The 22,527-nt window shown below is 40.3% G+C and overlaps 1 protein-coding gene and 1 pseudogene across 3 annotated transcripts in view; one reads left to right on the top strand and one right to left on the bottom strand.

The window, feature by feature from the left end:
- The window catches only part of FYB1 (FYN binding protein 1), a 157,925-nt gene that overhangs the window by 55,743 nt on the left and 79,655 nt on the right, over nt 1–22,527 (top strand). For all 3 annotated transcript variants that reach the window (XM_012460041.3, XM_012460045.3, XM_012460043.3), the window contains exon 2: nt 8,159–9,320. In XM_012460041.3, the coding sequence (XP_012315464.2) occupies nt 8,159–9,320 (1,162 nt within the window). The remainder of the gene's footprint in view (nt 1–8,158; nt 9,321–22,527) is intronic.
- Nucleotides 10,752–10,870, bottom strand: LOC135274961 (5S ribosomal RNA; annotated as a pseudogene).

Genomic DNA, 22,527 nt, shown 5'->3' with positions numbered 1-22,527 from the left:
ATCCATTTATGCTTAAGCCCTCAGAGGCCATGGCAAAGTCAAAACGATTTGTACAGGAGTTATTTTGTAGGATAACCAGGAAGAGAAGGTTGAAGGTCCGAATTTGTAGAATGATGGTGACTGTCAAGTTCCTGGTTCTAAAAATAGAGGGTACACAAAAATCCAACTGATGCTCATGCCTTATACAGAATATAAGGCACCAGCATTTGGGAGGTGGGCCATCACCATCAAAGCTTTACTACTTGCTAGGCTATCTTGTTTCCTGTACTCTAATTCACTCTAGAGGAGAGAACACGGTAGAAACAAGAGAAGGGCCCAGATCATCGGTGCTCGGAATAACACCAGACCAGGAGATGCTGCACAGTGACATTTGCAGAGGTTTTCTGCCAAGGTCCGAGGGGACCTGGCAGGGCACACACACCACCCAGAAAGGCCCCATTTAATTCAGGTGTTTTCTTCCACATGACACCTTGCAAGTCAAGGCCATAGCAGACAGGGCATTGCTGGCTGTCGGGGTTTTGGCAGTTCCATCTCCACCTTCACAAGTTACAGAAAAACATACAGGGGTTGTCACAATCAGGGCTACCACCGCTGCTTCCGCCACCAGCTCCTCCAACCCATGCCCTCACTCAGAGCCTGCAGCAGCGGGCTCCTGCCCTGAGCACTTAATTTGCGGTGAGAGTCAAGTTCCCACATCCTGTTGAAGAGAAGCCTGGTGCTCTCTCCAGCCTCAGAGGCTCAGCCGATTGGAATCCATCACAGCCCATTTGCAATGAAATAGATATTCTATTGTTGACTGCAGGTCAACAAAGGAACTAAGAAAATCATTTCCTCCACTCCCATCTGTATGATCAATCAAAGTGAAATTTAAGTAAACTCAGTCCATCAGCCAGTATGTTCAATGCATATTATGGAAAGAGATGTGCCAGGATCAGGGGTGTGTTTGTGTGCCGGGAAGGGAACTGCTGTTGAGGAGGGAAAATAAAACCAGGTCCCTGCTTTTACATCTACTTGGGGAAACAGAGAACCGACATGCAAAATATAATTCATTAAGAATCTAAATAGGCCAGGTGCAGTGGCTCACACCTGTAATCCCAGCACTTTGAGCAGCCGAAGTGGGTAGATCACCTGAGTTCCGGAGTTCAAAACCAGCCTGGCCAACATGGTGAGACCTTGTCTCTACTGAAAATACAAAAATTAGCCAGGCATGGTAGTGCGAGCCTCTAGTCCCAGCTACTTGAAGGCTGAGGCACGAGAATCGCTTGAACCCTGGAAGCTGAGGTTGCAGTGAGCCAAGATCGCGCCACTGCGCTCCAGCCTGGGTGGTAGAGGGAGGCTCTGTCTCAAAAAAAAAAACCAAAAACCAGAAACTAAGAACCTAAATATTTAAACAGTGTTAATGGAGATGAAAATATTACTATGGTCCTATTATCTATAGTGGAACTTGCTATCTACCATGCTTGTGAAGGCTCTCATCAGAAGTAGTATTTTCAGCCAGCTACTATTAACTATAAAGTTGGAGTAGTTTTTAAATGTCATTTCTAATAGTAAAGAGTGTTATGAAAGTTTATTTTCAGCTTAAAACCATTCCCCTTTTCAGGTTTACTGGGTAGAACAGATCAAGTCTCTTTAAAGAGAAAAGACTGTGTGTGTGTGTGTGTGCGCGTGCGCGCGCGCGCGTGTGCATGCACGTGCACACGTGCATGCATTCTGTGTGTGTTGTGTGTGATGAGAAGGGGTGGAGGGCTTGGTCATGGTGGACATGTGTGTTATTGTCTTTAATCTAGGCAATGCAAACCAGAATCCTATTGCTGAATCCTATTGCTCTACAAAAATTTGAATTGCTTGAATCTGCTACAAATTTTTGCCAGTGTGCTTCCTGCCTCAAGGATGGTAAGTTTCTCCAGCTTAGGGGAGAACGTTCTATCTCCTCAGTCTTTTTGTTATGCCTTCTGGTCAGGTCTTGGCAGAGCAGGTCCTAAGTTGGAGCAACAAAAGGCATCATCCCTGCAGAAGCTGGGCCTCCTAACCAGCGTACCATCTTCACCCGCCCTGGCTACAATCTCTGAAGCCTTACGTAGGATGAGGGCGGGCTTCCTGAAACCTCTTCTCCTGTACTCATGAGCCCCCTCATAGCATCTTGTTGTCCTCTGATGTCATTGTACTGGGGTCCTATTATGGGTAACCCTGCAGTGGCAGAAACAAATTTTGTTCCATGAGAAGAACCAGCAGTTGAGACCAAATAAGTCACAGGTAACAAATGACTTTATCTCAACATAAAAATAAAGAAACTCCACATATGGTAAAAATTTATCAAAGATTTTTTGAAAAACTGATTTGGGTAAACTATTGTTATTCATTTACTGCCTCCCTCATGATTAGAAGCATTACATGCAATCAAGTGAAGTCATTTTACTCCCTCTTTTGATGGGCTTTATACAGGGAATAGTAACAGCAGCCACAGCAGTGATTCATTCTCCTCTTGCTTTAATTGCAAAAGTGATGCAAACACATGTTACGGAGGTAAAATCTGGCTTCAAATTCATTTTAAATTCATTAGTTATTCATGATTTATGAAGTGTTACTTCTTTTGTATTTTAAAGAACATTCTAATGATGAGACTTTCAAAGGTGGATAACTTTAAAAACCATTGCTGGTAGTGGCCTTTTTACATCATTTAGTTTCTGTACAGTTATTTGTAGGTTTTAGTGTGTAGTCTCTGGTTAAAAAAAAAAAAATTAAAAGCAGACTTTCTGATAAGGTAATTTCAGTAATTGAAGAGCAATAGAATTAGCTCAGCGTTTCTCAGCCTTGGCACTATCCGCATTTGGGGCTGATAATTCTTTCTTGTGGGAGGCTCTCCTGCAGGACAGGATGTGCAGCATCCCTGGTCTCTACCCACCAGCTGCCGGTGGGACCGCCCCAACCCCTTCCCTGGTTGGTCATTTTAGTCAAAAATGCTTCCAGACATTGACAAACATCCCCTGGGGGGAAAACTGCCCCCAGTTAAGAACCACTAGATTAGCATAATATCCAAGAAATCTTTTAAACCATGAGTAATATAACAACAAAACTAAAACAAAACAAAATGCTGTTCCCAATAATAGAGATAGTATATTTTTAGTTTTCTGCACGAAACTATGTAAATGAACTGACTACAAAGGGGACTATTTTCTTTCTAGAACAGAAAGATGGGATGTCTATTCTTCATTCCATCTCAGCCTTTGTTTGACTATGTACTTAGTTCATTACTTTTATGTAGATTGCTAAAACTGAAAATGATTTTCTGAAAACTGGGTTTGTTAACTGGAAATCTGGAGGATATAACAAAAGCATTTTTATTAACAGACATTTTCCCAAGGTCTGTGGCAAATGTAAAATTTGTACCATTGAAGATACATAATTCTGAGGAAGAGCAAAATATATGGGGGCTAATGGAAATTAATTTCTATGAAGAGGTTTTCTACTATTATGTCTGTGTTTGTGAGCAAAGTTTGTGAGTAGTCTGGACTAAGCATTATATAGATACATAGCAGGTGGAAATAATAACAAATTTCTTCAAATGGCTTTGGAAAAGAAATTGCAAATGAAATTTTTGTTTTACTAAAATATCATAAACTCTGATGTCTTCCAGACTGTGAAATACCTCCTCTGATGAATAAGTAGAAGCCCAGTCTTGATATCATTAAGCGTTAGAAAGGTTCTGCAAATCACATCCACCAATATGGTCCAACTGGCAAGGGAAAAAAGTGGGGTTAATATTGAAAATATTTAACAACAGGAATTGGCATGGGTACCAAACAGTCCAAATGGTTGCCGATCATACATCCAGCTGTACTGACGTATACCTACTGAATATCAGCACTAGGATAAAGCAAGGTGCAGAGTAGATGTTCCCATTTGTGTGAAAAGTGAGAGAAGGAAGGATGTATGCATGTGAATAAGTGTGTGTTTATGCTTGCATATGCACTGGTTAGCAACATACACAGGAAACTAGTGACAGTGATTGCCACTAAAGAGAACTAGGGAAGGTCACCATGTAGTTTATTCATGGAAGATCAGTTTTGAGATTAAAAAGGAACATTGCTAGTCATTATCCCAGAACAACAGGTATAAACTCATACTGTACTGGTAAATCAGGATATCAGCCTATTCTAGAACTGGGGAACTAAGTTAAGGAGTTGTAGAAGGCTTACTTTTCACTCTATCACCCAAGAATATATTACCCCTACCCTTTTTTAAGTAAAAAAGCAAAGTACTAGAGATTTTAAAAAATATTCCATCTACAATGAAATCAGAATGAGAGAATGTCCATTTTAAAAATCATTTTTGCTTTTTCTATCATGATTAAAGAAAAGAATCTACCTATTATTGTTACCATTAAGGGTGAGTCTGGGTGTTGGAAATTGTATCTACTAAACATATTAACATTGATCATGATTAAACAACCTCTAAAGCTAAGAAACCAATATTAGTGATTAGATAGTTGCAGAGTTCAGGCTACTGATTTGTCAGACATATCAGTGGCTAAGGGGCTCTAAGATGTCCTGCATAGGAACTTGTTGCTCCTTCTTTCCCTGTTTTTCAACATCCAGTGAAAAGTCTCACAGTGTAGGTAAACCAAACTTAAATACCGTAACTCTACTATGTTATTCAGGAGTATGTTAGTTCTAGCTACTTTAATTTAAAATTAGGACATAACGTTAATGATTGTAACTTCGGAATTTGGTCACCTAGAGAAAATAATGTTTTGTGACTAGTGAATTAGAAAAACAGAGATGGCAGATAATTATTAGATACATATTACATGCAATTCTTATCTAAGAACTTTACATATCTTGGCCCATTTAATCCTTATTTTAAAACAAACAAAAACCCTGTGAGCTATAGGTACTGTTATTATTCTCATTTTAAAGATGAAGAAAACTGAGTCTCAGAGAGGATAAGTACCTTGCTAGATCACGTGGTTAGTAAAGTGGCAAAGTCAAGGTTGAACTCAAGTTATAACCCCAGAGCCTGTGCTATTAACTTTGACATTGCACTGCCTCTTGGTTCTGGGTTGGCAGCTGAGAGACTTATGTTCCAATCCAAATCTACCACTTTCATATTTTCTAAACCAAAACCAGAACATTGAATTTGATCAGGTGTTAGGGTATTTCATGGGTTTTCCCCCATGAAATCCAAGACATAAAATTGTCACATAAGCAGGATACCACTTCAAACTCTTGCTTTCCATTTCCTCACCGATGCAGCGAGAGAAGGGACTAGAGAATGTCTAACGTTTCACTTGATTTATAAAAATCAGAAATCCTCCTATGTGCCAGGTACTCTTTAAAGTGCTTTACACGTAGGAAGTTGTTTAATTTTCCTAACAGCCCTATGACTAGGCATTATTATTCCCATTAGGGAAGTGAGAAAACTAAGCCCAAAGAATTTTGATGTCTTTTGTCCAAGGTTAAATAGCTAATAAGATTCAAACCCACGCCGCCTGGCTCCCAAGTCTGTGTGCTTAGTCACGCTGCTATGCAGCCTCTTGTTTTAAACCTAGACTATACATTATATGATATGAAATTAAGTCTAGAATAAAAGACATCTTCCACAGAGACAGACTTCCTTCCAGATAGGGGACAAATTTTTGTTATTAATTCTGCCATTTTGTTCCTTGTACTGGCATTTGGGGTCCTCTGCAACTCTGATCTCCCTAAAGGTTCAGGGAAGAACCCATTCTCTCCTATTCCCTCCCCCAGCACCCACATTCTCCCTTGTTCTGCTGTCTTCCTGCCTCTTGCCTTCGGGGATTGTTTGAGGGTTGGAGGAAATCAGGGGTGGTAGAAAAGTGGCAAAGGGACCGGACATGGTGGCTCACGCCTGTAATCCCAGCACTTTGGGAGGCTGAGGCAGGCCAGATCACCTGAAGTTGGGAGTTTGAGACCAGCCTGACCAACATGGAGAAACCCCATCTCTACTAAAAATACAAAAAAATTAGCCAGGCATGATGGCGCGTGACTGTAATCCCAGGCATGATGGTGCATGACTGTAATCCCAGCAAGGGAATCACTGGAACCTGGGAGGTGGAGGTTGCAGTGAGCCTAGATCATGCGATTGCACTCCAAGCCTGGCCAACAAGAGCGAGACTCTGTCTCAAAAAAAAAAAAAAGAAAAAAAGAAAAGTGGCAAAGGGAGGAAAGGTAGAAAACAAGCGGTTTCCAACAACTCAGACAAGGGAGGTAACTTAAATGTACAAAATTCAAGCTGGAAATTGCTGCTTTTGTTAGCTTTTCTGCTCCTACCTAAGCCCCTCACCTCCCACCCTGCAAATACACATGCCCTATAGTTTGGTATGGAGAAAACCTCTTGCTGAGGGCACCATTTCTTGTAAAATCACTATGCACAGTATTCAGCTGAGTGCCTGCCCTCATTCCCCAAGCATATATTAGAATCCTTAGGGAGCCAGGCCCTGGTCTAGGTGATGCAGGAATACAAAAAGAAATGAGACAGTTTCTGAACTTCTGAACCCCCAGACACACCTGAGTTTGCCTGCCTGTGCTCACCGTTCCTAGAACTGTTAGGTAGCATATTCAAGGCATTTCCATATTGTACACCAGACAGGCATTTTACAAATTCCATGTCTAAGGGACATGACAATTCTGGCAGATATGTGTTATCTCCATCATGTAGATTATACAACTAAGGTCCCACAAATGAACCCAGTTCTCATGCTCTGGCCATGCCATCCTCCTGTGGTTCCAGCCTCACTTTCCTTTCTTGTGAAATGGAGTTAAATAACAGCATTCATTTAGAACTACTGTTAAGAATGAGATGGGATGATATAAAACTAAGCACATGTATCTACCCCCGACTAAACGGTAGTTCTCATCACTCTAAGAGGAAATAACGTAGGGGCTTGTGGAAGCACCTGAAGTGCGCATGAGTCAGGAGGTGGAAGCAACCTTCGCAGCAGGAGGAATCTGGTTTTCCACCTCGAAAGATGAAATGTGCCTGGGTATGGGGCAATGAAAGGTAGTGGGTGAGACGTAGAAAACACGTTATGCATGAATTTTAAAGCATGAAGAGGGAAATTGTCATGGCCACATGGTTAACTTCAGTGATTTTTTTTAAGTCTCCAATTTTCAAATATTTCTAAAAGAACTAGAAATTTTAAACTCTTTGCTTTCAAGACAAAGAGCAAACACACCATTAATTTTCCCAGGTAAATACAAAGAAAGACGAATGCCTATTATCTTTGCTAAGTAATACCTTAATTCTAGACAAGCAGGGGAGACCCAGTAGAAGGACCTCTGAGAAAAAGGGATGACGGTGGAAAGAAAGGTCTGGAAATGAGACTGACAGCCCATCCTTATTACCTCTTCCTTCTCTTCTCGTGTGCCTCCAGACCATGACCTCTAAACAGAACATTTCTGAAAGTGAGTACACTTCACCTGCTAGTATAGATACAGGTGAATCATTAGTGCTGTATAATTACAAATAAGTAGAAAAGCCATTTTATTACTTACTTATAAAAATGAGTGAGGATTTTCCACCACAGCGCCCTGTTAGCAAACAGAACTTAAATGTGGATAGAAGCAAAAAAAAAAAAAAAAGAAAAAAGAAACTCTTGCAAACCACAGAGATGTATGTTAAACACAGCCATGCTGTATAAAGGACACAGTCTCAATTTACAGAGGAACTTAGTTTCATTTATGAAATGTAGTTTCTACTTAAGAATCTCAATTATAAAATATTGAAGAAGTGTTCTTTTAGTCACTTCCATATTTTTTCAAGTAAAACTTTAAAAGGTAAATAATTTAAGGTCGTTGACCAAAAAAAAAACCAAAGTAAGTAATACCAGGTTAGTGTAAATCCAGCAACAGAGCTAGAGAAACAGTCAGAAGAAAGAAAAAATTTGTTCGTTAAGCAAAAATAAGCAAGTCAGTCTGAGGTGACCAAAAGAAAAAGTATATGCACAACCATAGCCCTTCCCTTTCAAGAAACTCTCACAACTTATTTTGCCAGAGAGGAAGATAAATGTTACAATATCTTGCTAACCAATCCGCAACGTTGCAAGCCTCAAACCAGGAAGCTCTTTAAGGTATAGTATTTTAAACTGTGCAAGTAAGACTTCTGTCTCTCAGCTAGTTTTTGTTCCCTATGTTTGTAGGATGGAAAAGCAGATGTGAAGTCCCTCATGGCGAAATTTAACACAGGGGGCAACCCGACAGAGGAGGTCTCAGTCAATATCCGACCCTTCAGAGTCACAGGGCCGAACTCATCTTCAGGAATACAAGCAAGAAAGAACTTATTCAACAACCAAGGAAATGCCAGCCCTCCTGCAGGACCCAGCAACGTACCTAGGTTTGGGTCCCCAAAGCCACCTGTGGCAGTCAAACCTTCTTCTGAGGAAAAGCCTGACAAGGAACCCAAGCCCCCGTTTCTAAAGCCCACTGGAGCGGGTCCAAGATTTGGAACACCAGCCAACTCGACCACCAGAGACCTCGAGGCGAAAGTGGGATTTCTGAAACCTGTAGGCCCCAAGCCTATCAACTTGCCCAAAGAAGATTCCAAACCTGTGTTTCCCTGGCCTCCTGGGAACAAGCCATTACTTCACAGTGTAAACCAAGACCATGACCTAAAGCCACCAGGCCCGAAAACTGGGCCTACTCCTCCAACCCCGGAAAGTGAACAGAAGCAAGTGTTCCCCAAATTGGCTGGGGTTAAAGGGAAATTTATGTCAGCATCACCAGATCTTGAACCCAAGCCTCTCTTCCCCAAACCTGCCTTTGGCCAGAAGCCACCCCTAAGCACCGAGGACTCCCATGAAGACGAAAGCCCGGCAAAGAATGTGTCTCCATCAAAAGGGTCCCCAGCTCCCCTGGGAGTCAGGTCCAAAAGCGGCCCTTTAAAACCAACAAGGGAAGACCCAGAAAATAAAGACCATGCAGGGGAGATTTCAAGTTCGCCCTTCCCCGGAGTGGTTTTGAAACCTGCTGCGAGCAGAGGAGCCCCAGGCCTCTCCAGAAATGGTGAAGAAAAAAAGGAAGATAGGAAGATAGATGCTGCTAAGAACATCTTCCTGAGCAAAATCAATCAGGAAGAGTCGGCCTCAGGGTCTTCTCCTGCCAGGTTCCCTAAGGCCCCTTCTAAGCTGACAGTGGGGGGGCCATGGGGCCAAAGTCAGGAAAAGGAAAAGGGAGACAAGAATTCAGCCACCCCAAAGCAGAAGCCATTGCCTCCCTTGTTTACCTTGGGTCCACCTCCACCAAAACCCAACAGACCACCAAATGTTGACCTGACGAAATTCCACAAAACCTCTTCTGGAAACAGTGAGTTCTTTTCTCATTTGCTATTCAGTATGGTTTGCTCCACAGCAGGGAATATTTTAGCTTCTGGGGAAAGTTTCGTAACAAGGGATGATTCTGTAACTGGTACTCATATGTGTATAATGAATTTTCTTTGTCATGTTTTTTCTTTCCTGTGGGAGGTCTGGGAAAGTAGGCAGTCTTCATTGGGTGAGAAAATGCCTTGGTCAGCTGGGGTTTTGTTGGGGGAAGGGAGAAGAAATGCATCCACTTCATTGATACGTGGTTTTGCTTAATGATAACCATTGTGTTTACTTCCTTCGTTGGGTTTCATTTCTGTTGAGTGAGACCGAGGTATGTTACCCCTATTACCACAGAGGGGTTAGACAGAAAATGAGCTATCCTCTAGATTGGTGGTTCCCAAAGGGAGCAATTCTGACCCCCAGGGGATATTTGGCAATGTGTGGAGGCGTTTTTGATTGCCACAGCTGGGGGGTGCTACTGGCCTCTAGTGTGTAGAAGCCAGGGATGCTGTTGAACATCCTACAATGCCCAGGACTGCCCCACAACAAAGAATTATTCAGGCCATAATGTCAGTAGTACAGAGATGGCAGGCCCTCCTTTAAGTAACTGCAAATATCCACACAATTCATCATGTTTCCTAAGCCCAATATTCAAATAAGAAAGGAACAGCACTCATGAAATGGTACTTTATGTTTCACATTTTAGCTATTTTCTATTTCTCAGTATAAAGTTTCTGAACTTTTCTGATTCATAAAGTAATATATAGGTAGGAAAATGAGCCAGACAAAGGTGTATTTTACTCTCCTTCTGGGTAAATAGTTTAAATTTCTACCAGAGATGTCACTGCAATTCTCTGGTACTGAGTGACTGCATGAAAGAAGCTCACACATGCCTGAGATGATTAATATTTTAGGTAAATGATATGCCACTGTTGTTTATTGCGAGGAGACAAGATGCCTACAAGTGACCACACTACTCTTCGTCACATCTTTCTCCTTATAAAAATGTGGTCTAGTTAAAGCAGTTCTAAGCCTAAAGGTCGTTTTTTGTTTTTGCACTGTAGAAACATCTTGCAATATGTTATCTTCCTAAGATCAGTATTCTCCTTGTTCGTAAACACCTTAGTGATCAAGTCGTCTGCTAATTCATTCACGCAGAAAGCAAGTTTGGAATGACCCCATGACCATCTGTCTTCCAGAAAGGTTCATCCTTGTTTCCCATTGCATCTCCTCCGCATCTGTCATCTTGTTTCAATACTGGTTCATAATTCAGCTGTTATTTTTGTAAGACCTTCTAGAAGCTTCCTTATTTCTCTTATTTCTTCACCTCAGATAAAAAATTAAAGATTATAACTCCATTTTATGGCTGTGACTTCACGCCAGGGAAGGAGTTCTTTTTTTTTTTTTTTTTTTTTTTAACTTTCTTTTAAAAAGCCTACAGCACCCGGTATTCCCAGGCAGTCTCCCATCCAAGTACTAATCAGGCCCGACCCTGCTTAGCATCTGAGATCAGATGAGACTGGGCGCGTTCAGGGTGGTATGGTGGTAGACAGGAGTTCCGATGTTAGGCAGAAATCCCTGGGAACTTTCTTCCATGCCCTCCATCTTTGTTTCACTCCAGCTCCTGTGTGGGTGGTGGCAGCACATGGTGGTAACACACATTGCCTGGTGTCATGCTTTTCAGTGAGTTTCCACAAATGCTAACCAAGGCCTGTTTCTGACTCTGAAGGCCTGACAAGGTCTGATTGTTAGTGCAGTAAAGCTACAAGGGACCCAGGCAGAACTGCAGAGCGGGCAGAGTTTATCCTTGTTCTCCTTCTCTCCTTTGCAGCCCTCCTCCGCTCCTGAATGCCTCCCTGCTGTCAGTAGCCCATGCCACAGTTCACATTTAAATCCTGTCATCAGTGAAATCCCCTCAACATCTGATGCCTCAGGGTGTGTTATGCTCCAAACTGTATCCTGTTCTTTCTTCATTCACCTCTTTCACAAATCAAAACTCAATCCCTCTTAATCTATACTGACCTCAATAGACACCTGGATTAAGCAATCTGATTCAGAACTTTAAATTCTCAATAATACCCCTTTAAAGCATTCACCTTTTTTTTTTTTTAAAGCATTTGAATTTTTTTACCTTTTAAGTAGAAATTGCAATCTGACTGAAAAAGCAGTAAGTGTAAAATGGAGTACAGTGAAGCTACCTTTAACCCTTGCCTGCTACTTTCTGGGTCTTTCCAGCCTCTGCTCCATAAAAACCACTCTTAGTAATTTCTTTTTTTTTTTTTTTTTTTTTTTTTTTGAGACGGAGTTTCGCTCTTGTTACCCAGGCTGGAGTGCAATGGCGCGATCTCGGCTCACCACAACCTCCGCCTCCCGGGTTCAGGCAATTCTCCTGCCTCAGCCTCCTGAGTAGCTGGGATTACAGGCACGCGCCACCACGCCCAGCTAATTTTTTGTATTTTTTTTAGTAGAGACGGGGTTTCACCATGTTGACCAGGATGGTCTCGATCTCTTGACCTCGTGATCCACCCGCCTCGGCCTCCCAAAGTGCTGGGATTACAGGCGTGAGCCACCGCGCCCGGCCCACTCTTAGTAATTTCTTATTTGTTCATCTGATGTTTCTTTAGGCTCACACAAGCAAATACAAACATAAATACTACCTCCCTAGCTTTTTACTCAAGAAGTAGAATATTATATGCAATACTCTGATCCTTGTTTTTTTAAATCCTGTATATCTTTTCACGTTTTAATAAAGAGTAACTGATTATTCTTTAGAGCTGCATAATACTTCAGCAAGTGAATGACAAGCTTAATCGATTTAACAATTTGTATTGTTTCCAAAAGTTTTCTATTAGAAGCAATACTGCAGAAAATAAGCTAGCATATGCGTCATAAAGTAAGCATTTATTTTCTGAACACAGAGAATTTTTAAGTCGGGTCTGCCAATTCTTGATCCTGCCACTGCTGTTTTTCCTAAACAATGCTAGAAATACTAAGTAATTTAGCATTTCATTTACGAAGGTTAAAATATATCAGAATGAGAAAGTATATATTCATTTTATATGATAACTGGATAAGCAAGATAAGTAAATTTCTGTTGTACCAAAATTTTTTTAAATTCTGAGATTCTATAATTTATAATTCTGGAGTATATGATTGAACAAAAGCAATAAGTAAGTAGAAAATAAATAATTATTAAATAAATAATAATATACATACATACAAACGTGATATATTGTATGTACAATCTTTAGATGAGAAAATTCTTCGTTTATTAAGTGTAATTATCTCCCCCATTTCCCAAGTGAGTGTTGAGATGTGACATATCCAAATCCTACATCTGAGACTAAAATCCAAGTCTTCAGATTGCAAGTTTAATACTTTCTCCACGTACCATTCTGACCCTGTGTGCTGTTTATGTTTAAAACATAAGTATATTCTTTGTTTATATTGAATATTTTTGCAGATACTTCTTGACTTATGATGGGGTTACATCCTGATAAATGTTTGTAAGTTGGAAATACTATAAACTGAAAACACATTTAATATACCTAATCTATCAAATGTCATAGCTTAGCCTAGCCCACCTTAAACATGCTCTGAATGCTTACATTAGCCTAGGGTTGGGCAAAATCATCTCACACAAAGCCTATTTTATAATAAAGTGTTGACCATCTCATGTAATTTACTGAATACTGTAGCATGGTTTCTACCTAATGCATGTTGCTTTTGTACCATCACAAAGTCAAATGATCATTAATTTGAACCATCATAAATAGGGCACCATGTGTATATGTATATATATTATTACAAATATGTACATATGATTTTAACTTTTTTCAAAGGGCTTTCAAAATGTTTATGCCTTTTAATACTTATAATGTCCCATGAAATAGATAAAGCAGTTTTAATGAACCCATTTTAAACCAATGTACAGAGCTTCCAGGTTATTCATTACTAATGTTATTAGTGGTACAGGGTCTAACATGAGAGTCATTGCCACACAATGTAGACTTCAAAGTCAGTAGACCTGAGGTTTAAGCATGACTAATGTATTTACTAGCTATGTGACCTTAGCTTTACCTCTTTTAGTGTATGTCTTTCTTCATTTGAAAAATGAGTGTAATACCACCTACTTCACCAGTACATTATAATGACTAAATGAGCTTAGTTGTAAGTGCTTAATACAGTATTCAACATATAATAATAGCAAAATATATCAGCACTATCTATAATTTTATTATTTTTATTAGCATTAAAATTTTACTACCTGACTCATCATGTTTCATCATTTATAGTATAAAGATTATTCTAGAAATCATGAAACTGCATTTTACATACTTCTGTTTTTAATACATAAATGCATTCATGATTTATGATGCCAAAGAGTCAAACAATGATTGTTGGGAGAGAGGTTTTCCACCAGAAGTCCATGAAAGTGCTGCCCTCAGATGCCTCCTTCCCCACAGCAAAGGCAGGTAGAAAGCAGTAGGTGGCACCCAGGTGGCACTAGGTCACAAGTGCCCCCAGATTTTGCCACCTCCTACTGACCGAGGCCAAGGGAAGGCATCTGACTCAGCCAGGCAGAGGTGGAGAGGCTGCAAAGCCAGCATTGATGGCTGTCATCCCAAGACACTGTATTAGCAAAGGCAGTTTTCGAAGGTCATTGTTTCCGGAGTGCCTTTGTTGTCCCCATTACCTTCAACCGGGAAGAAATAAATACATTTGCCCAATGGATTTGCTGTGGATTATGATCAGCCACAGCTGCTTAGATTGGCAACTTCCAAGAAAAATGCTTCTGAGTGTGTTGCTACAAACCCTAACATTTTTTGAGATTGGAGTTTTTATGCCAACTCCAACAAAATATGCCCTAAACACATCTGGCTAGGCATGCATTTTCATATAACAGGGCTTCCAGATACATTATTGTTGCATGGTATAATTAGAAAATATATTTATTTGCTTGGATTAAAATGGGAAAGAAGGGGGATTATAACTTTAGAAAAAATGATTCTGTTACTAAGTATTTATTCACTAAGCTTTAATAGATACTGACTGGATCAAAATGAAATGCCTTGCTAAGTGAATGTAGAGACTCTAAAAAGACTATTTATTGTTGTTAGAAGTAATTATACCAGTGTTCAAGTTAACAAAAATTCATCTCATAAGTCTATATGTTTTATAAACGAATACTGTTTTCATAGCCTTCTACCTCATTTCTTCCTTTCCAGGTTCCCATCCAATTCCTTAAACCTCTGCCCCAGATATACCCGCCATCTCTTATCATCTTTGCCCAACATATTAACTATTAAAAATATTTATCATTTATTGAGGACTTGTTATATATCAGATACATATTACCCTGTTTATTCCTCCCAAGCCATGAAATAGGAATTCTAAGAGGAAATTAAAGCTCAGAGAGGTTGGGTAACTTGCCCAAAGGCATAACATGATGAAACAGGGTTAGGGTTGATTTCAGGTCTCTCTGATTCCATAGACTGTGTGCCCACCCGCATTCTACCTCCTCATGCTGGGCTGCCTCTCTTAAAACATGGAATATCACAAGGCAATGAATCAAGCATAAATGAAACCCAAAAAATCCTCATTACTCTCCTTTTGTGTGGCCTTTGGTTGAAACATATCTTTTGTTTGTTGTCTGTTTTGTAAATATCACTATAAGCTCCATGAAGACAGAAGCCAGTCTGCTTGCCATTCTCTCATTTGGAGTACAGAAGTAATATAATTTCTTGTTAGCTTCTCAAGTTTATTCTTTCACAGAATTCTATTTAACCAGGCCAGGCATGGTGACTCATGCCTGTAATCCCAGGACTTTGGGAGGCCGAGGTGGGCACCTGAGGTCAGGAGTTCGAAACCAGCCTGGCCAACATGGCATCTCTACCAAAAATACAAAAATTAGCTAGGCATGATGGTGCACACCTGCAATCCCAGCTACTCAGGAGGCTGAGGCAGGAGAAGCACTTGAATGCAGGAGGCGGAGGTTGCAGTGAGCCAAAATCACACCACAAAAAAAAAAGAAAAAAAGAATTCTATTTCACCAGAATTCAGTTGCTCCCAGATTTTGTTCAGTGTTAGATTTTAATACCCTGTAGCTTAGCAACGTTTCAACAAAATAGATAACCCCTTCCATAGACTTGCACTCAACTGAATGGAGCTTGTACACAAATAATGTTATGACAGAGGGTATACCTTGCGAATCTATTTAGCTCCCTTCCTTGTAAACTGTAAGCTTGACTCTAACATGTTGCTTTTCTGATCATTAAACTAAAATTTTCACTCCTAAGAACAATTTAAGGTTACAAAAGACTAAACACTTTTTTGAAAAAATCCAAAATATCAAAATATTCTCTGAACTAATCTTTCCTTTGCTTCCTTTTGGGTCCTGAGCCAGTTCTGAAAAGGTTTCTTCCCATGTGTCAATGCAGTGCCTCACCAGCAAAGTTTGAGTTCATAAGAAACCCTCGCCTGACTATTGATTTGCAAGTAGGATTTAGTAAAAACCTGCTGGAAATATTCAGTTCAACTCTTTTTTCTAGTCTTGTTCTTAATACTGGTGAGAAACCAAGACTGATTTTTTCCATATGTTAGCTATAAGAATGATCAGTTAAGTACCTCGACAGGTGTAAGGCCAGGGTCCCAGAAGGCATTAACAAAAGACTGATGCCCCCTCCTCATCTGTGTATGTATCACTTAACTAATCCAGCCCACAACAACTTGAAACCCAAAGGTGCTTGGGCTGTTTTCACCAGCAAGTAACTTGTTTCCAGGAGTGGGTAAGATTTTCCTTCACAGGCCCTGAAGCTATCACCTTTCTTTTTCCCTCCATTCTCCTTTTATATATATTCTCTTAGCATGACCTTATTAGCTATTTACATATTGAAAACTGTTTTTTATCAGCATGTGGCAGTATTTTCCAAATTGTGGCTCCTAGCCACTACAAAGGAAAGGGATTCTAGGTTCACATTTTAGAACTGTAGCAATAAATGCTTTTTTTTTTAAAGCAAGATTTCTCCAAGTATTAATATGCCTCTGTGCACTGGAAATGTGAGGACAAGATTCATAAAGAGGAGATCCCAGGATACTTTGACTGAAACAGCTCACAGTCTGGACTGTTTCAGGACACTGAATCACTGGAGGCAAAGCTCTCTCGTGCACAGACTGGAATTAAAAGTAGTATACTCAACAGCGTGGTTCAGCTTCGGGTAGCAGCAAGGCCCTTAGCACATCCTGCACTCTCCTTCTCCCAGGGCCTGGTGCACACTTTGTGGCTGGTGTCAGTCTTCTTTTTACTTCAGCCCGAGCCCAGTTTATTTCACCCACCCTCCTTGATCCCTGAAAAAGCAGTTGTCCAGAAGACATCCAGGGCTTCTTCCTTCTAGTGCATGTTGAAACTTCTGAGGAGCCCACTTACTGCTAATCAGGCAGCTTACCTGGGTTTAACCCCATAATACACATTCCTCAGGAAGACTCTCCTCCCTTTACCACACTGTCCCTGGTCAAATTTTATGAGCTACTCCTATTAATCTTCCCGCTTTGAAACTTCTCTCTTTCGCTCTTCTAATATAAGCCAGCAAACAAACTGTTCCCTGTTGTTTCCTATCCCAGCAGCATCCCTTGATCTTGTTTTTTAACAAGTTTTCATTTTCTTTTTCTCTTTCTTTCTTTCTCTCTCTCTCTCTCCCTTCCTTCCTTCCTTCCTTCCTTCCTTCCTTCCTTCCTTCCTTCCTTTCTGATGGGGTCTTGCTTTGTCACTCAGGCAGGAGTGCAATGGCACAATAATAGCTCACTGCAGCCTTGAACTCCTGGCACCAATCCCTCCACTTCAGCCCCCCTGATAGCTGGGACTACAGGCATGTATTACCACACCCAGCTTTAATTTTTTTTTTAATTTTTTATAGAGACAGAGTCTTTGTTGTCCAAGCTGGTGTAGAATTCCTGGCCTCAAACGATCCTCCTGCCATGGCTTCCCAAAGTGCTGAGATTACAGGCCTGAGCCACTGCATTTGGCTGATGTTTCATTTTTATAAGCAATCTGCATGGTCTTTATTTCAAAATTCTGGCATTCAATTTTACTATGGAGAAGTATGCAGACAATCTAAATTTCCCTCTTTGAAAATGATTTGCTTTTCTGCCTGGATTTCCAAAGAAATCTTTGCCCTTAAGGTTAAGAATCTTAGCCAGGATATGTCTGTGTCAATCATCTTATCAGTATTCTCTCAGGCTCTCAGGAATTTGCTGTGCTATATGAATAGGGGTCACACTAGTTCTTTTGATCTGACTGATGGATGATAAATACATCTGTAAGTTTTAATCCAGTGTGATAAATTTGCCTCCCCTTCAGAACTGCGATTTGAGTTCTGGGTGTGGCTTTGAATTCACTCTTCTGTGGCATGAATGATAGCTATGCTGGTCTCCAAGGCAGTCCTTACTGGGAGGATTCCATTCCATTTCCTGAGATTTCATTCAATGCCCTTGATTGGGGTAGGGCCAGACCTGGCAACTCATCCTCCTTCTGCCTCTTGTGTGATCCTGTTGTGGTATTTGGGACTTTTATGCTGGAGGATTTTCCTTGACCTTCCCAGGTTGCTCACTCACCTTAGAGTTCGCTTCTCCAACCTGGAGTGTATTAAAGAGAATTCACAGGCTTTTTCAGAACCACTGTCTTCTCCCAATACTGCTTCTGGGTGTAAAGAACAGTTGTGGCACCACAACCTTCTGTTTCTTCCCTTAGCCACGACTTTTTGAAGTTTATGCATGATGTTATCTTCCCTTTCTTGTGAAATGACTGCTAGTGAGTTTTAGATAATATTGGGTTGCCTTATTATTTTTTTTTTTTTTTACTATTTTTACTTGGGAATTGGAGGAGGGACACTCTGAAATTTCCCGTCCTCATATTTAAATGCCAACTAAATACTTAAATTGTAGTCTAAGGATCAACATTTCCAAAAAGACCATTGATTTACCCCTTCACAAGACAGATAGCAAGATGGAAGAACTATTAATAACATGCATTGAGTGCCTGTCCCAAGCCTTGTTCCATGTTCTCTGGACCATGCTCACTGGTCAAGGACATTCAAGTGTCCCCTAACCCCTCCCCAAGTTTCCTACTCTGAGGAGTCTTGTGGATATGATCCAGGTGGGCTATAGGGAAGATCCAGGGCTGAATCCCTGACTCTGATAGAGTCTGCCCTCTCCTAACCTGCAAATGCCTTGAGGGCCACCATTGTGTAAGCCTTTAATCAGCCAATCCACTTAGAGTAGGAGGTGAACAGGACACTGGATGGGAGAGTGAGCCAGGGCAAGGAGAAGGCCCCTGGAGCTGGCCTGAGAGAAAGGCAAATTCCTCATCTTCAGAGACTACATCATTTGCCATTAAAAAGTCCCCTTGGTATACTTAGGTTCCTGGTTTCCTGTTACACACTCAATTTGACCTTCAAGATTCTTTCTGCTCAGGTACCAGCTATTCTTTTAATATTAATTTTAGCTCAACAATAGTTCAAACTTATCATTTAGTTTACAAGGAAAAGTTCCCATATAGTTATACTCACCATGCTTTAAGAAGGACTGTCACTTGTCTTAGTTATGTGAATAGAAGTTTCCATATAGCATTGCTTGGGGCAATATGCCATGATTTGCCCTTGCTATAAGAACTCTTCTTGCAATCAAGAGGCTTAAACTGATACATGTTTAAGCATCTAAAAAAATATGAAAATACTGCAAAATCAACTGGCATTATATCAACTTTAGTAGCATATAAGAAGATATGACCACTTGTAATATAAACAAATGTTTTTACAGTTGCTGAAATAAACAAAATGTGAAATACATTACCCTCAAATAAAATATGAAATGCATTGTGAGATGATTTACCCAATTTTATCAAAATTATACAACCTCTAAGATATTGAAAGCATTAAAATGGAATTGTAATTTACTTCAAAAATGAAGATTGTAAATAAATTTTAATAAAACACAAATACATATATCATAATTAAAAATAAAAGCTGTTTCTGATTTTCTTTCAATTGTGTTTACACACATAAAATTGTTTAAAACTAAGAATATTGGACAAATGTGTTATGATTCAGTCTGCTCAGCGAGCAGGAGATGCCTTGTTTCATACAATCTGCTAAAACAATTTCTAAGCCAAGTCAAATAAAACCCTTTTATAAATGATTAGATGATGAATATGCATTTGGCATTAAAGGCTTCTTCTTGGCCTTGACTAAAACTTTTTCTGATATGATGGGTTTCTGTGCTTAAAGAATGTCTTTGTGCATGCTTTTTGTTTTCAAAACAAAATGAAATTGACTTCTCTAACAAAAGAATAATTCCAGCTCTTGGAAGAACAAAACTGTGCCTCATGAGCAAAAATCCAGCTACCTGTTTTTACAAAAGTATTGGAAATTTTCTGCCCTTTTAGACAAGGCACAACAATGATAATTATGGCATGGCTTGAAAGTCCAGGGAATCATCTGGAGCAATAGATTATTTGTTTTTCCAGCATCTGAGGAATAAGGTAGAGAAAAAGTGTTCAAAAGCTGGGGACATTTAACTGCTATATTAACCACTAGTAAATACATAAAAAATAGATCTCTCTTTTTTTAAATTTCCATCAAGGGAAAAAGATTATACTTCATTCTGTCTGGCATATAAAAGGTAGAACAAACATCTAAAACACTCAATCGCAATAGATATTAACAGGAAAAAGTAACCGAAGATGAGACATCTGGTTATAGAAAAAAATCAAAGCCAAAAACCATATGAGGTTTTCTTCTCCCCAAAGTAAGAACCTACATTGTAGCATCAGCTGTTTGTGTTTATTATAACAGTCTGCATCTCTCTGCAGCTGCACGACTGCACACCACAACAGCTTTTTCAGCCTTGGTCCTGGCAACAGAGCCTGTGGCTTTCCAGGGGTGGCAGTAGGTCTATTGAGGTAAAAAGGGACACACATCTCTTCTCTTCTCTTGTTTTTCTTATAATTCTCAGAACGATAAAACAGCTCATCTGGTTTTCAAAAACAACCTGTGTGGTAACAGGATTAGTTATAACCAGGCAATTAAAAATCTGTCCCAAAAAATGACAAAGCAGATAAATAGACAGACATCCATACCATGTTTGAGTATTTGTTCGTCTTACTCTGGAATATAAGGTAATCGACAATTACTAGGTGGAGAAAGAAACCTGGATTTGGGGGAAAAGAATCCCCCTTAGTGTTTGTTTTGCAATCCTACAGTACTTCCTATTTCTTTTCCAAATTGTCACCTTTAAAAAAGTTGAGGTTGCCTCATGTGCTCTTAGTCATTGAGGATCTGGACTGCAGCTTCTCCAGGACTTCGGCTTCTCCCAGCTCTACAGCTTTTCACTTCTGGTTCATCTAGAAACCAGGTGTGAGATGCATGTGTGTGAGAAGGCCAGCAACACACACACACACACACACACACACACACATGTGGTTTGCTCCTCAGTTATTTTTCACAAAGCAGTTTTATGCAGAGGGAGAATAAGGCAAGCCTTTAAAATGCATTGTAGTAATTGCTGTTTCTTTAAGTTAAAGAAAATTTTCTAGACCTGACATGAGCCATTTAACAAGCAGGAAGTTTCATTTCTTTGTAGGAAGGGGCTGCTTTTTATTTCTCTGAATCCTGGAGTTCTTCATCCTCACGGAGAGAAATTAGTTGTGCTCTGGCTGGTTGGCATGCAACTGGATATGTGCCCAGTTCTCCTGCTAGGTCTCAACCTATCAGCTGGGACCCCTGCTCTCTCCCCACTACACTGCAGCTTCTCCAGGACTCAAATACCTTAAGATTGTCTAGAGCTCCTCAGGTTTGGGTGGAGCAGCCTGCGCTACAAAACCGAGCAAGGAACATTACACCGCCTGCCCCCAACCAACTTTCTTCCTCCCATTTTCCCACTTTCTTCTTCTTCTCATCTTCTAAACAGTGTTCTTTCTCAAAAATCTTACTTCTTTTTTATTCCTTTGACCATCACTGCAAATCTCCCTTCTTTTCAGTCAGCGAAACCCACAGAAAATACTGGGCTTTATGGAGCAATCTCTTTAAAGAGATTACTGAATTCTGAACTACTGAGAAAGCACAGAGAATTACAAGCGTCGACATGATTTTAAAGTAGAAAAGCTAAGGTAGAAAATATAAAAGCTGTGTTACCGTGCTCCTCAAAACCAGGACAAAGTTAGTTCCAAACATCATCCAGTGTGTTAGTCAAAAAATCTAATGCTCTCTGCAGATCTATGAAGAAGCAACTGGCTCAGTTTCTCAAGGTCACCTCTGGCTTCCGGCTCCTGCTGCTTCTAACTTGGATGGGTTTGGGGATTGCCCCCCGACCCTGTGCTGTACTTCAATAACCCAAACAAGGACTCAGCAGTTTCCCTTAGTTTTCACTGCAGACCACTCATCAAAGGCCTGTGTGTGCAGGACAGACCTCATCGAAGGTTTGAGGAGCCAGAGGGGTTTATGTTGCACCTTGAGCTCGAAAATTAAAACAAAGTATTGGCAGTCTCCGTCCTTCAAAAACAGCAGGTATTTTGCGACTCAGGCTCCTGCCTCCCCACTGTAGCTCACCCTCTTTTTTTCCTTTCCTCATTTCTTTGACCCATCCTTCTCAAAGGCAAAAAAATAAAAACAAGAAACACTCTTTGCATTTTATTACTCGGAATAGTTCAGCTATCTCCAAGCCGAACCCTTCCACACAGCTGTTGTCTTCCTTTGAAGATTAGCAGAAGTTTCTTATTCAAAGGCCTCCTTCCAGAAGAAGTCAGTGGGAAGGGGTAGGAGGAAGTGGATTTATTTTCTGTTGCTATTGATAGTCATTGTATTACTAGAAATGAACTGCCTGTGAACAGGATATATTCCGGAGAATTTGGTCAATCCCAATACAAGTACAGAAACTGAGTTGTTCCAAATTGATGTGAGAATCAGGTTGTTTCACTCTTTAATTTTCAATGCCTAATAAACAGATATCCTTAAAAAAAAAAAAAAGTCGGGCGGGGGGACGGAATTTCAGAAAGAGGCATTCTTCTGCCAGACCTGAGATCTGAAAGCTTTCAAGTTCTTTCCTGAGTTAAAATATTATGAGGATACCCCAGACAACCAGCATCTCTTACTTGTCTTCCTGATCATTGTGAGCTCTAAATGGGTCTCTGAGGAAAAACATGACCAGGACAGATAGTG

This window comes from Aotus nancymaae, unplaced genomic scaffold (genome assembly GCF_030222135.1).
Source record: "Aotus nancymaae isolate 86718 unplaced genomic scaffold, 86718_ANA_hifiasm-v0.15.2.pri h1tg000014l, whole genome shotgun sequence".
Lineage (NCBI taxonomy): Eukaryota > Metazoa > Chordata > Mammalia > Primates > Aotidae > Aotus > Aotus nancymaae.
This window is presented reverse-complemented; position numbering and strand designations above follow the sequence as displayed.